Source organism: Scyliorhinus torazame, chromosome 16 (assembly GCF_047496885.1).
Source record: "Scyliorhinus torazame isolate Kashiwa2021f chromosome 16, sScyTor2.1, whole genome shotgun sequence".
Lineage (NCBI taxonomy): Eukaryota > Metazoa > Chordata > Chondrichthyes > Carcharhiniformes > Scyliorhinidae > Scyliorhinus > Scyliorhinus torazame.
The window spans coordinates 60,771,398-60,792,971 of NC_092722.1; the positions used below are offsets into that span (position 1 = coordinate 60,771,398).

A 21,574-nucleotide genomic window follows, 5' to 3' on the forward strand; every position below is an offset into this window, starting at 1 on the left:
GGGTCAATGAGTAAATTTAAGGAAGTTAGACAGACTTTTCATTAGTAATGTGTTGAAGGGTTATGGAGAATGGGCAGGACAGTGGAGTTGTGGCCATGATGAGATCAGCCACGATGGTATTACACTGTGGAGCAGGCTCGAGAGACTAAATTGTCTATTTCTGCTCCTACTTCCTATGTTCTAAGAAAGAACTATTCTGTCTAATTCCACCTTCCAGCTCTTGGTCTGTAACCCTGTAAGTAACAGCATCTCGAGCACAAATTTGGTGTCCTGATAAAAGGATTTCTTGATTAATAAGGGGATCAGGGGTTGTGGGGAGAAGGCAGGAGAATGGGGATAAGGAACATAGCAGCCATGATCGAATGGCGGAGCAGACTCAACGGGGCGAATGGCCTAATTCTGCTCCTATATCTTCTGGTCTTTGCTATCTCCAGCTGTCCATATCCTAACTCTCAAATCCTGTTTTCCCATCTCCTCTATGGTTGCTGACCTACATAGTCTCCTGGTTGAGGAATACCTCGTTTTTAAAATTCTCACTCTTGTATTCAAAGCCTTCCATGGCTTTGACCCGGGCTATCCCTGTAATCTCCAGGTCCCCGGTCCCCAGCAACCCTGCGATATCTTCAATTATCATAGAATTTACAGTGCAGAAGGAGGCCACTCGGCCCATCGAGTCTGCACCGGCTCCTGGAAAGAGCATCCCACCCAAGGTCAACACCCCCACCCCATCCCCACAACCCAGCAACCCCACCCAACACTAAGGGCAATTTTGGACACCAAGGGCAATTTATCATGGCCAATCCACCTAACCTGCACATCTTTGGACTGTGGGAGGAAACCGGAGCACCCGGAGGAAACCCACGCACACACGGGGAGGATGTGCAGACTCCGCACAGACAGTGACCCAGGCCAGAATCGAACCTGGGACCCTGGAGCTGTGAAGCAATTGTGCTATCCACAATGCTACCGTGCTGCCCTATTATGGGTTCCTGATTTTATTCACTTCACTATTGATGGCCTTCAGCTGCCAAGGCCCTGAGCTCTGGAATTCTTTCCCAAATTACCCTCCTGGTTTCATCTTTTTTCTCCTTAAAACCTACCTTCATCTGCCTTAATATCCTTTTATGGATATATCAGTATGTTGTTTGATAATGCTCCTGTGAAGCAGGTTGGGAATTTGATTAATATAGTGATATAAATATAAGTTATATATTCTTGTATGTGACTTTCCTCTGCCTTTGTCCAGTACAGCCGACAGATGCAACACTATATCTCATTCTATTCATTTTTCTCTATCTGAAATGTCTTGGAGCTGTGTTTTATCCATCATTTTTTTACGGTTAACAGTTTTTCATACCAATTTCGTAATCAAAATGTTGGTAAGTGCTCTTGCAGCTAGAAGCCAGTGTCCGATTGAGGCTCCTATGCCGTGGGTCTTCGACCTGTCATTAATATTACTGAAGGGGTGCTGAGCCCTGAACCTGTTGATGTTCACCATGCACTAATGACGGCTTCTATTTGCCTGTGGCAGCTAAACTTCTTTAAAATAATGGAAAATATTCTACCTGCAGCAAGAAATTCATTACTTTGGAGATGGCTACGGATACTGTTCAACGTTTTGTGAGGATAGTGACTAAAATGTATTCAAAGAATAAGACTGAACAAATAGATCAGGGCAGTTCCAGTCAAACCTATGAGGATGAATTAGCTCCATGCTAATAGCTGTTTTAGTTGGTGTTTGATTATTTTGACTCCATGACCTGTAATATTTGTGCTATTTTTGAGGTGAACTCCTGCAGTATTAACCCTCTTATATTTTGTGTTTGTGTGATTTTGTTCAACTAAAGCATTCTTTCAAAATTCAATAACCTGTATCTTCCTTTGCACAGTGTAGCTCTTTTATGGCCAAATGAATGGGAAATCATCCACAAGTTATTTGTTGTTGATAATACAATTAAAGTTATTCGTCTAATAAACACTGGAGAAACTGGCACTGTACAACTGGAATATAGCACTAGTCCTGGTAAGCAGATTTTCCTCACTGAGTGTTGGCATGAAGGATTGTCTTTGTTTAATTGTTATATTTCCACAGTTGATGTAAATTATTCTAATTTTAATGGTCTGCTGCGTTCTCTCGTCTCTACATTTGTCAAGAATTTTGAAATACTGGTTTTAAATGTGCTGGTAATTCTCTCCATAATTACAATTATAGTAGCCACACTGCTCTCGCCCTCTTGTTTAAAAACCTGTGACGATGGTGAAATTTTGCTCCTGTTTCAACATGAGCTGCAGCAAGGCGTATACGCATCAAGTGGAGTGGGTGAGGCTGTCTATTTTTGTACACAGTCACAGTCATGTTCAGCTGTGCTGTCTGCAGTGATGTTTGCACAAATCCAAAGTAAAGCCTTTCCCATACTGACAGATGCAGGCCCAATCAGCCAATACCGATGTCTATTGAAGTTGAAACGGGCTAATATCCTGAGGAGAAAATTAGCTTTTTAACCATAGAGCTACATATATTTCATGGTGATATTTCCATGTGCCAGATTCAATATGTAGCACGTAGCTTAACAAAGCAGCAATCTGTTTCATGTTGGTTATACGCCAAGTAGATTTTGCTGCCACTATTGAACAAACTACTGAGCCTACTTTACCACAAGATTTTGAACAACTATTATTTGTTTCTTGCTCTATATTTCAAGATTTTAAAATTATACCAAGTGAAGTCAAATAGTGTCATACTATAGAACATTAACCTGATAAACGCTAATGAATGATGATGTAATCTAGAACTCAGCCAAGAATTTTGGAAGTTTGATTGTGCACAGCCTGTTTTTTGGGTGCTAAAGATCCCAACTGGGGCCCCGATATGGTGGCCAGGAAGCACCGGTGCACTTGATTTGTCAGAGAGTGGTGGGTCTGTGGAATTCATTGCCACAGAGGGCGGTGGAGGCCGGGACGTTGAGTGTCTTTAAGACAGAAGTTGATAAATTCTTGATTTCTCGAGGAATTAAGGGCTATGGAGAGAGAGCGGGTAAATGGAGTTGAAATCAGCCATGATTGAATGGTGGAGTAGACTCGATGGGCCGAATGGCCTTACTTCTGCTCCTAGGTCTTATGGTCTAAGTGTGCTCCCTGTTAAGTGGGAAAGGACAAAAGAATTTTGTGCTGGGCCCACACCTGTAACATGTGTATGGCTCTATTCAAACATGGGGTCTAAAAGTTTGAGGCTCCCATTTCAAAGTGGGCATGCCTTGCAATAGCCGGTGCTGGCATCAGGTCACTGAAGTCATACCTCGGGATTACGTGCTGCTAACACGGCAAGTTGAAATGTGTTCCCCCCCCCCCCCCCCACACACACACACACATACACACACATTCAAGGAAAGTGTGCCCTTGATTACCTTTCATGCTGCATTTTTGGCCTGGTATTACTGAGACTGTATGACCTTTGGAAAAGGCTGTAACCAACAAAGGATGATTGTGGGCAAATGGGAGGAAGAGCAAAGGGGATAAGAATGGAAAAGCCCATTGTAGTCCCAAAGCTTAGACCCCCCCCCCCCCCCACGTGCACACACACACACACCATTTTTTATATCACTGAAAGCCCAGCTGTATTTTATAAAATTTAAAGTTGAAAACTTTGCTTTTTAATGTGTAGATCTTTGTGGAGAATGTCGGGAAGGCTTGCTTTGTCAACAGCAGCGGGATTTGAGGGAGTACACCCAGGCAACCATCTATATCCGCAAAGTGGTGGATAGTATCAAGGTGAGACTTTCAATCAATTGTTTTCCTGAGTGACTGTTTTATAATTTAGTTACTGGAGCGTAATTAGCAACTTTCTCAAGCTTGTACTCCATAAAAATTTCCACTCATTATTCTAGCTAATCCTACACTCCGAAAATTGTCAAATGCCGGCATTTAACATAAATATAAGTTCCGATGCTTTACCCATGTTAAACATAGAAAATAGAAGCTGGAGGGCCATTCAACCCTTTGAGCCTGCTCTGCCTTTCATTATCATCATTTATATCAATACCCTGGCCCCGCATTCCTCCCTCTATCCCTTGACCCCCTTTAGCCCCAAGAGCTCTTATGTAATTCCTTCTTGAAAATTGCTAAATCACAATATCTTTGTACATCTCGATGTGTGGTCGTTCATGAGTGTGTTGCTGCTGTAGTGGTTCAACTGTGGCTCACAAGAAAAGTTAAAGGTAGCATTCGGTTAAAGAAGGGACTCAATCTTGCCAAACATGAGGGAGCATGAGAACTGGGAACATTTTAGAATTCAGCAAAAGGTGGCCAAGGAATTGCTAAAGGGAAGAGAATTAGAGCAAACTCACAACAGACATCAAAACAGATCACAAAACCTCCTATATGTAAATAGGAACATAGAACATACAGTGCAGAAGGTGGCCATTCGGCCCATCGCGTCTGCACCGACCCAATTAAGCCCTCATTTCCACTCTATCCCTGTAACCCAATAACCCCTCCTAACCTTTTTGGACACTAAGAGCAATTTAGAATGGCCAATCTACCTAACCTGCACGTCTTTGGACTGGGAGGAAACCGGAGCACCCGGAGGAAACCCACACAGACACGGGTAGAACGTGCAAACTCCGCACAGACAGTGACCCAGCGGGGAAGCGAACCTGGGACCCTGGCGCTGTGAAGCCACAGTGCTATCCACTTGTGCTGCCCCAAATAAAAAGGAAGAGATTAACAAAAGTAAATGTGGACCCCTTAGAGGAGACATTATAGGGGGACAGGTGAAATTATAAGGAAATGGCAGCGACATGAAATACTTTGTACCTGTCTTTATGGCAGAAAACACCCAACATTATGGGAATATGGCAGTTTGATCGGTGACGGGTCAGCTGCGGAAGGCACGGGGGGGATGCAGTATGAGTATGGGGAGAAGACAATTTGCATGCTGGCCCATCAGCTGCGGCGACAGGCAGCGGCGAGGTAAATTCTTCAGGTGAAGGCGGAGTAGAGGGGAATGTGTTGTCAGATCCAGAGAGGATAAATGAGGTGTTCAAGGCCTTTTATGAGGGGTTGTATAGGGCTGAGCTGGGGAGGGAGGACAGGAAGCTGATATTGGTTGATTTTTAGATGGGCTGGACTTCCCAGAGTTGGAGGAGGGGAAGAGACAGGCACTAGAGGAGCCGTTAGGGCTAAAGGAAGTGATCGAGTGCATTGCATGATGCAGTCGGGTAAGGCACCAGGGCCGGATGGCTTCCTGGCGGAATTTTATAAGCAGTTTGCGACCGAGTTGGCCCCCGCACCCCACCTTTTGAGCACGTTTAATGAAGTGGTGGAGAAGGGGGAGTTGCCGGCTATGCTGGCCAGGCGTCGATTTCTCTAATCCCGAAAAAGGGGAAGGACCTATTGGGAGTGCGGATCCCATAGGCCACCTCGCTGCTGAATACAGACATTAAAGGCCCTGACAAAGGTATTGGCGAGAAGGTTGGAGCGGTGTGTGCCGGAGTTGGCCTCAGAGGATCAAACGGGGTTGGTGAAGGGGAGGCAGCTCTCTAGTAACATTAAGAGATTGTTAAACGTAATTATGACCCCCGTCGGTGGAGCGATTGACAGAGGGCCACGGTGCATAGGTGGAATTTGACAGGGTTGGTGGAGGAGGTTAAGGGGGACCTTAAAAGGACGGTGGCATGGTAGCTCAGTGGTTAGTATTGCTGCTTATGGTGCTGAGGACTGGGTTTGATCCTGGCCCTGGGTCACTGTCCGTGTGCAAACGCCACATTCTCCCCTTGTCTGCTTGGGTTTCACCCCCACAATCCAAAGATGTGCAGAGTAGGTGGATTGGCCAAGCTAAGTTGCCCCTTAAGTGGAAGAAAATAATTGGGTACTCAAAAGTGGGATGCGCTGCACCTGGCATTGGCGGGGAGGATGCAGGTGGTGAAGATGAATAGATCGTCAAGTTTCCTATTGGGGTTTCTGTCCCAACCGATCTTCATCTCCATGGGCTTTTTTCGGAAGGTAGATGCGTTAATCTCGGAATTTGTGTGGACATGGAAGGTGCCAAGGTGAAGAGGGCTCAGTTGCAAAGGCAGAAGTAGCACGGGGGATGACAAATTTGTTGCATTACTAGTGGGCAGCTAATGTGCAGAAGGTGAGATGATGGTGGGAGGAGGAGGGGACAGATTGGGTCAGGCTCGAGGTAGAGTCTTTCAAGGGGACGAGCCTGTGGGCTCTGGTGACGGCCCTGCTGCCATTTACTCAGAGGAGGTATACAAGGAGTCCAGTGGTGGAGTCGTCTGTAAAAATTTGGAACCAGCCGAGGAGGTACTTTAAACTGGGTCACATGTTGGTGATGACTCCATTGTGTGGGAATCATGGTTTGCGCCAGGGGGTGGATGGGTGTAAAGGAGATGGAGGGGTTATAACGGGTCAGGGACATGTTTACAGAAGGAAAATTTGCTGGGCTGGAGGAGCTGCGGGAGAGATTTGAGCTACCAAGGGGGAGTGAGTTTAGATATTGGCAGGTGCGGGACTTTGTGCGCAAGGAGTTGCCCTCATTCCCTCAGGCGCTTTTGGAGAATAATGTTGTTCCCGGGTGAGGGGGGGGTGTAGTAGGATTGGAAATATATATGGGTAGTTGGAGCAGCAGAGCACAGCCTTAGTGAAAAGGATCAAGCGGAAGTGAGGGGGGGTAGGGGAGGGAAATAGGATGGGGACTTTGGTGTGAAGTAATGCGCCAAGTGAACTCAACATCCTCCTGCGCAAGGATGTCTTATACAATTTAAGGTGGTGCACAGGGTCCACATGACTCGGGCTTGAATGAGTGGGTTTTTTCAGGGGGAAGCAGAGGTGTGGGAGGGGGCCACATTATAGAAGGGATGTGATAGCACTGGAAAAGGTGCAGAGGAGATTTGCCAGGATGTTGCCTGGGCAGTTATGAAGAGATTGGATATGACTTCCGGTTGCGGCGATGCGGTGCTAAGCCGCACGTTTCGGCAGCTCCCGCGACAATGGACTTTCGGGCTCTCCAGAGGAGCCCCAACGGAGCTTTTTTTGAATTAATCCCGTGTGGGAAGGTGCAGTAAGGTCCCCCCCTTACGACTTATGGCCGAGATCAGCGGTGGAACGACGAGAAAAGAGGCCCTGGAGCAGAGACCAAATCGAGGGGGAAAAAGCAAGATGGCGGACGGCGGAGAGCGAGCAGCGTGGGGGCCAGACCAGCAGGAGTTCCTCAAGCGATGTGTGGAGGAGCTGAAAAAGGAGGTACTGGCGCTAATGCTGTTGGCGATCGAGGGGCTGAAGGAGACCCAAAAGACCCAGGCGGTGGAGCTTCGCGAGGTGAATGGCGAAGTGAATACCAACGAGGACGAGATCCTGGGCCTGGCGGTAAAAATGGAGGCGCACGAGGTGGTGCACAGGAGGTGGGCCGAGAGAATTGAGGTCCTGGCGAACAGGTCGAGGAGGAAGAACCTCCGGATTCTGGGTCTTCCCGAAGGAGTGGAGGGAGCTGATGACGGGGCGTACGTGAGTACGATGCTCCATTCGTTGATGGGTGCGGAGGCCTCTCCCAGCCCCCTGGAGCTGGAAGGGGCCCACCTGGTTCTGGCGAGGAGACCCAAGGCCGATGAGCCGCCAAGGGCGAGAGTGGCAAGGTTCCATCGCTTCGCGGACAAAGAAAGTGTGCTGAGATGGGCCAAGAAGGTGCGGAGCAGTAGATGGGAGAACGCGGTGATCCGAGTTTACCAGGATTGGAGCGCGGAGGTGGCAAGGAGGAGAGCTGGCTTCAACCGAGCCAAGGCGGTGCTGAATAAAAAAAAGAGTCCGGTTCGGCATGCTGCAGCCTGCGCGACTGTGGTCACTTATCAGGACCGACAGCATTATTTTGAAACGCCAGAAGAGGCTTGGACCTTTATTCAGACGGAAAAACTGGACTCGAACTGAGGGGATGTGGTTGCGGGGGGAGATGTCAGTTGTATATGGGGTTGCATATATGGGCAAAGAATACTTCATGGGTGGGATGATGGATGGGGATGTGGGTAGAGTTCTGGTTAAAATTCCTAAAATTTCCCTTTTTTCTTTTCTGTAGACAAAATGATGGTGATGGGGAATGTGGGCGTCAGTGCTGGAGGGAGGTGAGACTCGGGGATGAGGGAACTGGGATAAGGGCCGCAACAGGAGCTGCGCCACAGGGGGCGGGGCTGGTTCAGGAAAGCGCGGGCTTTTTCCCCGCGCCAAAAAGGGGGGGGATGGAGGAAGGTAAGGAGGAGAGACTCCCACACGGGGGAGATCAACGGTAAGGCGGGGGAAGCCGGGGTCAGCAGAAGTCAGCTGACTCATGGAAGTAATATGGGGGGAGCAAAAGAGCTGGATGTAGATCTAGCTGGGGGGGGGGGGAGGGGGGGGGGCGATTTTAGGGCTGCTGCTGCACTGTCCGAGGGGGAACTGAAAATGGAAGAGGTGGTCGGGACAGGGGTTCCCCGCCTGGGGGACTGGAGGGTGCGGGAGGCGCGAGCACGGGACTGGCCTAAGATAGGAGATGGCTAGTCGGCGCGGGGGTGGGGTGGGGGGGTAACCCCCCAATCCGGCTGATCACGTGGAATGTGAGAGGCCTAAATTGGCCGGTTAAGAGGGACCGAGTGTTCGCGCACCTAAAGGGACTGAAGGCAGACGTGGCCATGCTTCAGGAGACACATCTGAAGGTGGCAGTTCAGGTCAGGTTAAGGAAGGGATGGGTAGGACAGGTGTTCCATTCGGGGCTGGATGCGAAGAATAGAGGGGTGGCAATAGTGGGAAAGCGGGTGTCGTTTGAGGCCAAGAACATAGTAGCGGACAAGGGAGGCAGATATGTGATGGTGAGTGGTAGGTTGCAGGGGACGGAGGTGGTACTGGTGAATGTATATGCCCCGAACTGGGACGATGCTGGATTCATGAAACGGATGTTGGGGCGTATTCCAGACCTGGAGGTAGGGAGCTTGATAATGGGGGGGGGGGGGGGGGGATTTGAATACGGTGCTGGACCCAGCATTAGATCGCTGTAGATCTAGGACGGGGAAGAGGCCGGCTGCGGCCAAGGTGCTTAGGAGGTTCATGGACCAGATTTTGGGGGGGGGGGGGGGGGGTTGGATCCGTGGAGATTTGCCAGGCCTTTGACCAGAGAATTTTCTTTATTCTCCCACGTCCATAAGGCCTACTCCCGGATAGATTTTTTTGTTCTGAGCAGGGCATTGATCCCGAAAGTGGAGGGAACGGAGTATTCGGCCATAGCCATTTCAGACCATGCACCGCATTGGGTGGAGCTAGAGCTGGGGGAGGAGAGGGACCAACGCCCGTTGTGGAGGTTGGATGTGGGACTGCTGGCAGACGAGGAAGTGTGCGGGAGGGTGCGAGGGTGTATCGAAAGGTACCTGGAGGCCAACGACAACGGGGAGGTGCAGGTGGGAGTAGTATGGGATGCGCTGAAGGCGGTGGTCAGTGGAGAGTTAATCTCCATCAGGGCTCATAGGGTGAAGAGAGAGGGCAGGGAAAGGGAGAGGTTAGTGGGGGAGATTCTAAGGGTGGACAGGAGCTATGCAGAGGCTCAAGATGAGGGACTACTCGGGGAGAGACGAAGTCTCCAGACGGAGTTCGACCTGTTGACCACAGTGGAGGAAGGCACAGGAGGTGATATATGAATATGGGGAGAAGGCGAGTCGGTTGCTGGCACATCAGCTCTGTAAGAGGATGGCAGCGAGGGAAATAGGCGGAATCAAAGATGGCAGGGGAACTACGGTGCGGAGTGCGGGGAAAGTGAATGAGGCTTTTAAGGCCTTTTACGAGGAGCTGTATAGGTCCCAGCCCCCAGGGGGAAAAGAGGGGATGTGGCGATTCTTGGACCAATTGAGGTTCCCAAGGGTGGAGGGGCAGGAGGTGGCTGGTTGGGGGCGCCAATTGGGGTGGAGGAGCTGGTCAAAGGACTGGGGAGCATGCAGGCTGGGAAGGCCCCGGGGCCGGATGGGTTCCCGGTGGAGTTTTATAGGAAGTATGCAGACCCGTTAGCCCCGTTGCTGGTAAGGACCTGCAATGAAGCAAGGGAGGGGGTCCCTGCCCCCGACAATGTCGGAGGCGACGATCTCTTTGATCTTGAAGCGGGATAAGGACCCACTGCAATGTGGGTCGTATAGACCGATCTCGCTCCTTAACGTAGATGCTAAGTTGCTGGCAAAACTGTTGGCCATGAGGATTGAGGACTGTGTCCCAGGGGTGATTCATGAGGACCAGACGGGATTCGTAAAGGGTAGGCAGTTAAACACTAATGTGCGAAGGCTCCTAAATGTGATAATGATGCCATCGGTGGAGGGAGAAGTGGAGATAGTGACAGCCATGGACGCGGAGAAGGCCTTTGATCGGGTAGAGTGGGAATATCTCTGGGAAGTGTTGAGGAGGTTTGGGTTCGGGGGAGGGTTTATTAGATGGGTTAAGCTCCTGTATAAAGCCCCGGTGGCGAGTGTGGTCACGAACCGGCGGAGGTCGGAGTATTTCCGGCTGTATCGAGGGACGAGGCAGTGGTGCCCCCTGTCCCCTCTGCTGTTTGCATTAGCAATTGAACCTTTGGCCATGGCGTTAAGGGAGTCGGGGAAATGGAAGGGGGTGGTTCGAGCGGGAGAGGAACATCGTGTGTCGTTGTACGCAGGCGACCTGTTGCTGTATGTGACAGATCCAGTGGAGGGGATGGTTGAGGTAATGCAGATCCTACGGGAGTTTGGAGACTTTTCGGGCTATAAGCTCAATGTGGGAAAGTGTGAGCTCTTTGTGATCCATCCGGGGGACCAGGGAAGAGGGATAGACGACCTACCATTGCGGAGGGCGGAAAGGAGCATTCAATATTTGGGGATTCAGGTAGCTAGGAGCTGGGGGGCACTGCACAAACTTAATTTGACGCGGTTGGTGGAACAGATGGAGGAGGATTTTAAAAGGTGGGACATGTTGCCACTCTCGCTGGCGGGTAGGGTACAGTCGGTTAAAATGGTGGTCCTCCCAAGGTTTCTTTTTGTATTCCATTGCCTCCCAATTGTAATTACTAAGGCCTTCTTTAAGAGGGTAAGCAGGAACATTGTGATTTGTGTGGGCGAGCAAAACCCCGCGGGTAAGGAGGGGGTTCTTGGAGCGTAGCAGAGTTAGAGGAGGGTTGGCGTTGCCGAACTTGGGTGGTTACTATTGGGCAGCCAACGTGGCAATGATCCGTAAGTGGGTGATGGAGGGAGAGGGGGCGGCGTGGAAGAGGTTGGAGATGGCGTCCTGCAAAGGAACGAGCCTCGGGGCGCTGGTGACGGCACCGCTGACGCTCTCGCCGACCAGGTACACCACGAGCCCGGTGGTGGCGGCAACGCTAAAGATCTGGGGGCAGTGGAGACGGCACAGGGGTGCGACGAGAGCTTCGGTGTGGGCCCCAATCAGAGACAACCATCGGTTTGTCCCAGGAAGGATGGACAGGGGGTTTCAGAGCTGGCATCGGGCAGGGATCAGAAGATTGGGGGACCTGTTCATTGATGGGACGTTTGCGAGCTTAGGGGCGCTGGAGGAGAAATTTGGGCTACCCCAGGAAACGCTTTCAGGTACATGCAGGTGAGGGCGTTTGTGAGGCGGCAGGTGAGGGAATTTCCGCTACTCCCGGCTCCCGGGGTTCAAGATAGGGTGATATCGGGCGTATGGGTTGGAGAGGGCAAGGTGTTGGCGATATACCAGGAGATGAAAGAAGAGGGGGAGGCTTTGGTAGAGGAGCTGAAGGGTAAATGGGAGGAGGAGTTGGGGGGGAGAGATTGAGGGAGGGGCTATGAGCTGATGCCCTAAGTAGGGTTAATTCCTCTTCCTCGTGTGCCAGGCTTAGCCTGATACAATTTAAGGTGGTTCATAGAGCGCATATGACGGGGGCGAGGCTGAGTCGGTTCTTTGAGTTGGAGGACAGATGTGGGAGGTGCTCAGGAAGTCTGGCGAACCATGTCCATATGTTTTGGTCATGCCCGGCACTGGAGGGGAGTTGCGGGAACAGTATCTAAGGTGGTGAAAATCCGGGTCAAGCCAAGCTGGAGGCTAGCACTATTTGGAGTAGTGGACGAGCCAGGAGTGCAGGAGATGAAAGAGGCCGGCATTCTGGCCTTTGCATCCCTAGTAGCCCGGCGAAGGATCTTGCTAATGTGGAAGGAGGCGAAGCCCCCCAGCGTGGAGGCCTGGATAAATGATATGGCTGGGTTTATCAAGTTGGAAAGGATAAAGTTTGCCTTGAGAGGGTCTGCGCAGGGGTTCTACAGGCGGTGGCAACCGTTCCGAGACCATCTCGCGGAGCGTTAGATGAAGGTCGGACAGCAGCAGCAACCGGGGATGGGGGGGCCATCGTTTGTGTGTTGTGGTGGTGGTGGGGGGGGGGGGGTGGGGAGGAGTTTCTTTGAGGAGCATTTGAGCAACAAAACACATGAATGATCCAGAAACTGACATGTACGGGATGAATCCAATGTACAAAGTTCTGTATATTATTGACTTGCCATGTTCATGTCTTGCCACGCGAGCTCTCTTTCTTTTCTTTGTTAAGGGGGGGGGGTTTGTTTGTGAGGTGGAAAATATTGTTGAAAAATTCTTAATAAAAACATTTTTAAAAAATAAATAAATAAAGAGATTGGATACACTTGAGTTGTTTTCCTCGAAGAAGAGGAGACTGAGGGGGACACGTTTGCAATGTATAAAATTATGAGGGTCATAGATAGAGTTGGTGGAGGAATCACTGACCAGGGGGCTTGGATTTAAGGTAAGGGGCAGGAGGTTTAGAGGGGATGCGAGGGAAATCTTTCTCAGCCTGATGGTGGTGGGAGTCTGGAACTCACTGCCTGAAAGGGTGGAGGAGGCAGACACTCTCATAACATTTAAGGAGTATTTAGATGTGCAATTGCGATGCCAAGACACAAGACAATGAGCCAAATGATGGAAAATAGGATTAGAATTGTTAGGTGGTTGTTTTTGACCGGTGCAGATGCGATGGGCCTTCTCTGTGATCTCGGCTTCTGACTCTAAAGTAGGAATAAACGGGTAATTTTCAGGTTGGCAGGCTGTAGCATTCGGCTACTTCAAGCATCAGTGCTTAGGCCTCAGATATTTATAATCTATATCAATGACTTAAATGAAGGAACCAGTATAATGTTTCCAGGCTTGCTGATGATACAAAGTTAAGTGGGAAAGTAAGCTATGAGGAGGACACAACCCGTGAATGAGAACACAAAGAACCTGTGAATAGATATAGGTAGGTTAAGAGAACAAGAAGGTGGTAGTCATTTACTTTGGTAGGAAAAATAGAAAAACAGACTACCCCACAGCGTGAGATTTGGAAATTGGGATTGTGTACTTTGGGGCAGTGTTTGAAGATTATAGTGAGTAATGTCAGGATGACAGGATGACGCTCATAGAATGACAGAAGAAGCAGTTATGGCCTCTTTAAAGTAGAATAATCATGTTGCTTATGACAGTGGTTGTCTTGAAGTAAACTTGTTGTTTTATAATAAGGTCAATGCTTCATTTGTCAGGTGATGAAGGAAGGTGCACCGGAGCTAAATCTGAGTGGTTCCGAGGCAGAGGAGGAGCGAGAGGAATGCAAGGTAGAAGGAGAGAAGGATCCTGACTTTAACCAGGTAATATTTTGTTTAAGGTTCTCTTTAAGGTGGAACTTTACAAAAGAGTAATTGGAAGGAGTCTCACTGACTTTGTACTTGCACATTGCTTAAATGTTCCTATTTTAAACTTGGAGAATTGGTTATATTGTTTGTCCACGTCTGGGACTTAAAACTGCAGTTTTAAACTGATGAAAGAAATATTTAAGAACAAACGAGCTCATTTTCTAAATGCCAAATTAGTACATAACACATTGAAACAGTGTAATTTATTTTTAAATTTGTACTTCTGATTAACATGAACAAGATAAATCTCAACAGGAACTTTGAAGGGGCATTTTAAGGGTTTGCGTTGACTGCAATACAGCATCTTAAGTCATCTTAATTTCTCCTTGGCAGCTACTTATGTTGTGTTTTACCACTGCAAAAGATTAAATTTTGCTAAGAATATTTTGTTTTATAATAATAATCTTTATTGGTGTCACAAGTAGGCTTACATTAACACTGCAATGAAGTTACTGTGAAAATCCCCTAGTCGCCAGATTCCGGCGGCGCCTGTTCAGGTACACGGAGAATTCAGAATGTCCAATTTATCTAACAAGCACGTCTTTCGGGACTGGTGGGAGGAAACCGGAGCACCCGGAGGAAACCCATGCAGACATGGGGAGAACGTGCAGACTCCGCACTGACAGTGACCCAAGCGGGAATCGAACCTGGGACCCTGGCGCTGTGAAATAACGGTGCTAACCACTGTGCTACCGTGCCACCCTACACTGATAATTTGTAGTGTTTTGATTTATTAGCTGTTAACTTTCTCGACTTTTCTACCACTGAAAATTTGCACGTGCTTCTTATGCGCCCTCCCAAGTATCGGAGTAACTGGTGACTTCAAGCAGGGACTGGTTGTCACTGTTGTGCCCTGTTCCTAAAAGAACACTGTTTGCCTCCATCTTGTGGCTGGCTCTGGGAGAAAACATCTCCGTGCGCAAATATTAACTGCACCAGGATTTTCAACTGATTTTTTTTTAAATTAAATATTTTATTGAAAATTTTTGGTCAACCAACACAGTACATTGTGCGTCCTTTACACAATATTATAACAACACAAATAACAATGACCTATTTTATAAACAAAAAAAATGAATAAATAATAAATAACAAAAATGAAAACTAGCCCTAATTGGCAACTGCCTTGTCACAAGTAACACTCTCCAAAAATATAATTTAACAGTCCAATATATAATTATCTGTAGCAACGACCTATACATACTATACAGTATATATTAACAACCCTGAGAGTCCTTCTGGTTCCTCCTCCCCCCCGATCCTGGGCTGCTGCTGCTGCCTTCTTTTTTCCATTCCGTCTATCTTTCTGCGAGGTATTCGACGAACGGTTGCCACCGCCTGGTGAACCCTTGAGCTGACCCCCTTAGGACGAACTTAATCCGCTCTAGCTTTATAAACCCCGCCATGTCATTTATCCAGGTCTCCACCCCCGGGGGCTTGGCTTCTTTCCACATTAGCAATATCCTGCGCCGGGCTACTAGGGACGCAAAGGCCAAAACATCGGCCTCTCTCGCCTCCTGCACTCCCGGCTCTTGTGCAACCCCAAATATAGCCAACCCCCAGCTTGGTTCGACCCGGACTCCTACTACTTTTGAAAGCACCTTTGTCACCCCCATCCAAAACCCCTGTAGTGCCGGGCATGACCAAAACATATGGGTATGATTCGCTGGGCTTCTCGAGCACCTCGCACACCTATCCTCCACCCCAAAAAATTTACTGAGCCGTGCTCCAGTCATATGCGCCCTGTGTAATACCTTAAACTGAATCAGGCTTAGCCTGGCACACGAGGACGACGAGTTTACCCTGCTTAGGGCATCTGCCCACAGCCCCTCCTCGATCTCCTCCCCCAGCTCTTCTTCCCATTTCCCTTTTAGTTCATCTACCATTGTCTCCCCTTCGTCCCTCATTTCCCTATATATATCTGACACCTTACCATCCCCCACCCATGTCTTTGAGATCACTCTGTCCTGCACCTCTTGTGTCGGGAGCTGCGGGAATTTCCTCACCTGTTGCCTCGCAAAAGCCCTCAGTTGCATATACCTGAATGCATTCCCTTGGGGCAACCCATATTTCTCGGTCAGCGCTCCCAGACTCGCGAACTTCCCATCCACAAACAGATCTTTCAGTTGCGTTATTCCTGCTCTTTGCCACATTCCATATCCCCCATCCATTCCCCCCGGGGCAAACCTATGATTGTTTCTTATCGGGGACCCCCCCAAGGCTCCAGTCTTTCCCCTATGCCGTCTCCACTGCCCCCAAATCTTCAGTGTAGCCACCACCACCGGGCTTGTGGTGTAGTTCCTCGGTGAGAACGGCAATGGGGCTGTCACCATAGCCTGTAGGCTAGTCCCCCTACAGGACGCCCTCTCTAATCTCTTCCACGCCGCTCCCTCCTCCTCTCCCATCCACTTACTCACCATTGAAATATTAGCGGCCCAATAATACTCACTTAGGCTCGGTAGTGCCAGCCCCCCCCTATCCCTGCTACGCTGTAAGAATCCCTTCCTCACTCTCGGGGTCTTCCCGGCCCACACAAAACCCATGATGCTCTTTTCAATCCTTTTTAAAAAAGCCTTCGTGATCACCACCGGGAGGCACTGAAACACAAAGAGGAATCTCGGGAGGACCACCATCTTAACCGCCTGCACCCTCCCGGCCAGTGACAGGGATACCATATCCCATCTCTTGAAATCCTCCTCCATCTGTTCCACCAACCGCGTTAAATTTAACCTATGCAATGTGCCCCAATTCTTAGCTATCTGGATCCCCAGGTAACGAAAGTCCCTTGTTACCTTCCTCAACGGTAGGTCCTCTATTTCTCTACTCTGCTCCCCTGGATGCACCACAAACAACTCACTTTTCCCCATGTTCAATTTATACCCTGAAAAATCCCCAAACTCCCCAAGTATCCGCATTATTTCTGGCATCCCCTCCGCCGGGTCCGCCACGTATAGTAGCAAATCGTCCGCATACAAAGATACCCGGTGTTCTTCTCCTCCCCTAAGTACTCCCCTCCACTTCTTGGAACCCCTCAACGCTATCGCCAGGGGCTCAATCGCCAGTGCAAACAATAATGGGGACAGAGGGCATCCCTGCCTTGTCCCTCTATGGAGCCGAAAATATGCAGATCCCCGTCCATTCGTGACCACGCTCGCCACTGGGGCCCTATACAACAGCTGCACCCATCTAACACCCCTCTCCAAAACCAAATCTCCTCAACACCTCCCACAAATAATCCCACTCCACTCTATCAAATGCTTTCTCGGCATCCATCGCCACTACTATCTCCGTTTCTCCCTCTGGTGGGGCCATCATCATTACCCCTAACAACCTCCGTATATTCGTGTTCAGCTGTCTCCCCTTCACAAACCCAGTTTGGTCCTCGTGGACCACCCCCGGGACACATTCCTCTATTCTCATTGCCATTACCTTGGCCAGGACCTTGGCATCTACATTTAGGAGGGAAATAGGTCTATAGGACCAGCATTGTAGCGGGTCCTTTTCCTTCTTTAAGAGAAGCGATATCGTTGCTTCAGACATAGTCGGGGGCAGTTGTCCCCTTTCCTTTGCCTCATTAAAGGTCCTCGTCAGTACCGGGGCGAGCAAGTCCACATATTTTCTATAGAATTCGACTGGGAATCCATCCGGTCCCGGGGCCTTTCCCGCCTGCATGCTCCTAATTCCTTTCACCACTTCTTCTACCTCGATCTGTGCTCCCAGTCCCACCCTTTCCTGCTCTTCCACCTTGGGAAATTCCAGCCGATCCAAGAAGCCCATTATTCTCTCCCTCCCATCCGGGGGTTGAGCTTCATATAATTTTTTATAAAATGTCTTGAACACTCCATTCGCTCTCTCCGCTCTCCGCTCCATCTCTCCTTCCTCATCCCTCACTCCCCCTATTTCCCTCGCTGCTCCCCTTTTCCTCAATTGGTGTGCCAGCAACCTTCTCCCCATATTCGTACTGTACACCCTGTGCCTTCCTCCATTGTGCCTCTGCAGTGCCTGTAGTCAGCAAGTCAAATTCTACATGTAGCCTTTGCCTTTCCCTGTACAGTCCCTCCTCCGGTGCTTCCGCATATTGTCTGTCCACCCTCAAAAGTTCTTGCAGCAACCGCTCCCGTTCTTTACTCTCCTGCTTCCCTTTATGTGCCCTTATTGATATCAGCTCCCCTCTAACCACCGCCTTCAACGCCTCCCAGACCACTCCCACCTGGACCTCCCCATTATCATTGAGTTCCAAGTACTTTTCAATGCACCCCCTCACCCTTAGACACACCCCCTCATCTGCCATTAGTCCCATGTCCATTCTCCAGGGTGGGCGCCGTATACTCCGTTCCCCTCACCTTCGGGATCAATGCCCTACCCAGCACAAAAAAGTCTATTCGCGAGTAGACTTTATGGACATAGGAGAAAAACGAGAACTCCTTACTCCTAGGTCTGCTAAATCTCCACGGGTCTACACCTCCCATCTGCTCCATAAAATCTTTAAGTACCTTGGCTGCTGCCGGCCTCCTTCCAGTCCTGGACTTCGACCTATCCAGCCCTGGTTCCAACACCGTATTAAAATCTCCCCCCATTATCAGCTTTCCCATCTCTAGGTCCGGAATGCGTCCTAGCATCTGCCTCATAAAATTGGCATCATCCCAGTTCGGGGCATATACGTTTACCAAAACCACCGTCTCCCCCTGTAGTTTGCCACTCACCATCACGTATCTGCCCCCGTTATCCGCCACTATAGTCTTTGCCTCGAACATTACCCGCTTCCCCACTAATATAGCCACCCCCCTGTTTTTCGCATCTAGCCCCGAATGGAACACCTGCCCCACCCATCCTTTGCGTAGCCTAACCTGGTCTATCAGTTTCAGGTGCGTTTCCTGTAACATAACCACATCTGCCTTAAGTTTCTTAAGGTGTGCGAGTACCCGTGCCCTCTTTATCGGCCCGTTCAGCCCTCTCACGTTCCACGTGATCAGCCGAGTTGGGGGGCTTCCTACCCCCCCCCCCCTTGTCGATTAGCCATCACCTTTTTCCAGCTCCTCACCCGGTTCCCACGCAGCTGTATCTCCCCCAGGCGGTGCCCCCCCCGCCCATCCTCCCCCATACCAGCTCCCCCCTCTCCCCAGCAGCAGCAACCCAGTAATTCCCCCCTCCCACCCCCCCCCGCTAGATCCCCCGCTAGCGTAATTACTCCCCCCATGTTGCTCCCAGAAGTCAGCAAACTCTGGCCGACCTCGGCTTCCCCCCGTGACCTCGGCTCGCACCGTGCGGCGCCCCCTCCTTCCTGCTTCTCTATTCCCGCCATGATTATCATAGCGTGGGAACCAAGCCCGCGCTTCTCCCTTGGCCCCGCCCCCAATGGCCAACGCCCCATCTCCTCCACCTCCCCTCCTCCCCCCATCACCACCTGTGGGAGAGAGAAAAGTTACCACATCGCAGGATTAGTACATAAAACCCCTCTTTCCCCCCCTTTTTAACCCCCCTCTTTGCCCCCCACATTCGCCCCACCACTTTGTTCAAACGTTCTTTTTAATAACCCACTCATTCCAGTTTTTCTTCCACAATAAAAGTCCACGCTTCATCCACCGTCTCAAAGTAGTGGTGCCTCCCTCGATATGTGACCCACAGTCTTTCCGGTTGCAGCATTCCAAATTTTATCTTCTTTTTATGAAGCACCGCCTTGGCCTGATTAAAGCTCGCCCTCCTTCTCGCCACCTCCGCACTCCAGTCTTGATAAACGCGGATCACCGCGTTCTCCCATTTACTGCTCCGAGTTTTCTTCGCCCATCTAAGGACCATTTCTCTATCCTTAAAGCGGAGGAATCTCACCACTATGGCTCTGGGAATTTCTCCTGCTCTCGGTCCTCGCGCCATCACTCGGTATGCTCCCTCCACCTCCAACGGACACGCCGCGGCCTCCGCTCCCATTAACGAGTGCAGCATCGTGCTCACATATGCCCCGACGTCCGCTCCCTCCACACCTTCAGGAAGACCAAGAATCCTCAGGTTGTTCCTCCTTGCGTTGTTTTCCAGTGCCTCCAACCTTTCCACACATCGTTTCTGATGTGCCTCCTGCGTCTCCGTCTTCACCACCAGGCCCTGTATGTCGTCCTCATTCTCGGCTGCCTTTGCCTTCACGACCCGAAGCTCCCGCTCCTGGGTCTTTTGTTCCTCCTTTAGCCCTTCGATCGCCTGTAGTATCGGGGCCAACAGCTCTTTCTTCATTTCCTTTTTGATCTCTTCCACACAGCATTTCAAGAACTCTTGTTGTTCAGGGCCCCATGTTAAACTGCCACCTTCCGACGCCATCTTGGTTTTTGCTTGCCTTCCTTGCTGCTGTTCTAAAGGATCCACTGCAATCCGGCCACTTTTTCCTCCTTTTTCCATCCGTATCCAGGGGGGATTCCCTTCTGGTTTACCACACTGTTTTTAGCCGTCAAAATTGCCGTTGGGGCTCCTATCAAGAGCCCAAAAGTCCGTTTCACCGGGAGCTGCCGAAACGTGCGACTCAGCTGGTCATCGCCGCACCCGGAAGTCTTCAACTGATTTATAATTACACCCTTTTCACAGCAGCCCCTCACAGGAACTTGTTTCTAGGTTATTCTGAGCAAAGTCCATGCAATACGCAGGTTATGTGATTCAGCCTTGCCGGCATTGGTTAACAAGGTCACAGATAATTAACCAAGCTTTTTGGGCTCCCGTGATATTCTTGAAAATTCAACTCTTCCGCAATGTTCTATAGGTCTGCAGATGGTTCTGGTCTCTTTATGGAAGAGGATCTTGCTGAGAGTGTCCTTTAGCCATGTCTCCTCTGACTGACTCAAACTAGGGTAGGATAGGGTTGGTCAAAAGAAGAAGTGTTCTCAACAGATCTAATTTTTTTTAAAACCACACACGCTGCAAATCAGAAACTAAAACAGACGGTGTCAGCCGGTCAGTCAGCATCTGTGAAACAAACAATGTTTCAGGTACAATCGTTCATCAGAGCTTGAAAGCATAGAAACTACCTCATTCTTTAAAAGGAGCTAGGGGAGAGCAAAGGAAATGGGAGTAACTCACAACCAGACAGTACCATAGAATTCCTAAAGTGCAGAAAGAGGCCATTTGGCCCATCGTGTCTGCACCGACCCTCTTAAAGAGCACCCCACCCAGACTCACTCCCCAGTCCTATCCTCGTAACCCCACCTAGCCTGCGCAGCTTTGGACACTAAGGGACAATTTAACACAGCCAATCCACCTAACCTGCACATCTTTGGACTGTGGGAGGAAACCAGAGCTCCCAGGGGAAACCCATGCAGACGCTGGGAGGGCGTGCAAATTCCACACAGACAGTCACCCAAGGCTGGGATTGAATCCGGGTCCCTGGCGCTGTGAGGCAACAGTGCTAGCCACTGTGCCGCCCCATGCTAGACATGCCACAGCTGACTAGTGAGCAAGCCATTTAGCAGTGAATTAAATTTTAATGTTATCTGCAGACTTTGAATTTGAAATGTTACCCTCCATGTTCTACAGTGGGCACAGAAAGTAATGGGTAAAATTACTCCTTGATATAGTTGAAAACAAAAGTAGATGTCGAACCTTCTGCTTTCAGAGTAACGGAGCGAAACGGCGGAAGCTGACGCACCCTTGTATTGGTGGTGGTAACAGCAGCACATACTATAAACAAGGAATCCGACGTAGCACACGTCATAGGGTGCGTGGAGAAAAGGAACTCATTGTGTCAGCCAATCAAACTCTCAAAGAATTGAAAATACAGGTAAACTGTTTTTAAATGTTCCGGGTAAATTGGATGCAGATTTAAAGTGAGATATGGCTCCTGTTGTGTACCAGTCCGATTTGTGGCTGACTTGTATTTATGGGATAAGTTACCGTGAGGACCATTGAAATTAACCATTTGTAAA

General features: G+C 49.7%; 1 protein-coding gene across 4 annotated transcripts in view; it reads left to right on the forward strand.

Annotated features, from left to right (window-relative positions):
- usp48 (ubiquitin specific peptidase 48) overlaps positions 1–21,574 on the forward strand; it is a 198,459-nt gene that overhangs the window by 170,929 nt on the left and 5,956 nt on the right. For all 4 annotated transcript variants that reach the window (XM_072478568.1, XM_072478566.1, XM_072478565.1 and 1 more), the window contains 4 exons: positions 1,890–2,023; positions 3,662–3,768; positions 13,527–13,631; positions 21,265–21,429. In XM_072478568.1, coding sequence (XP_072334669.1) covers positions 1,890–2,023; positions 3,662–3,768; positions 13,527–13,631; positions 21,265–21,429 — 511 coding nt within the window. The remainder of the gene's footprint in view (positions 1–1,889; positions 2,024–3,661; positions 3,769–13,526; positions 13,632–21,264; positions 21,430–21,574) is intronic.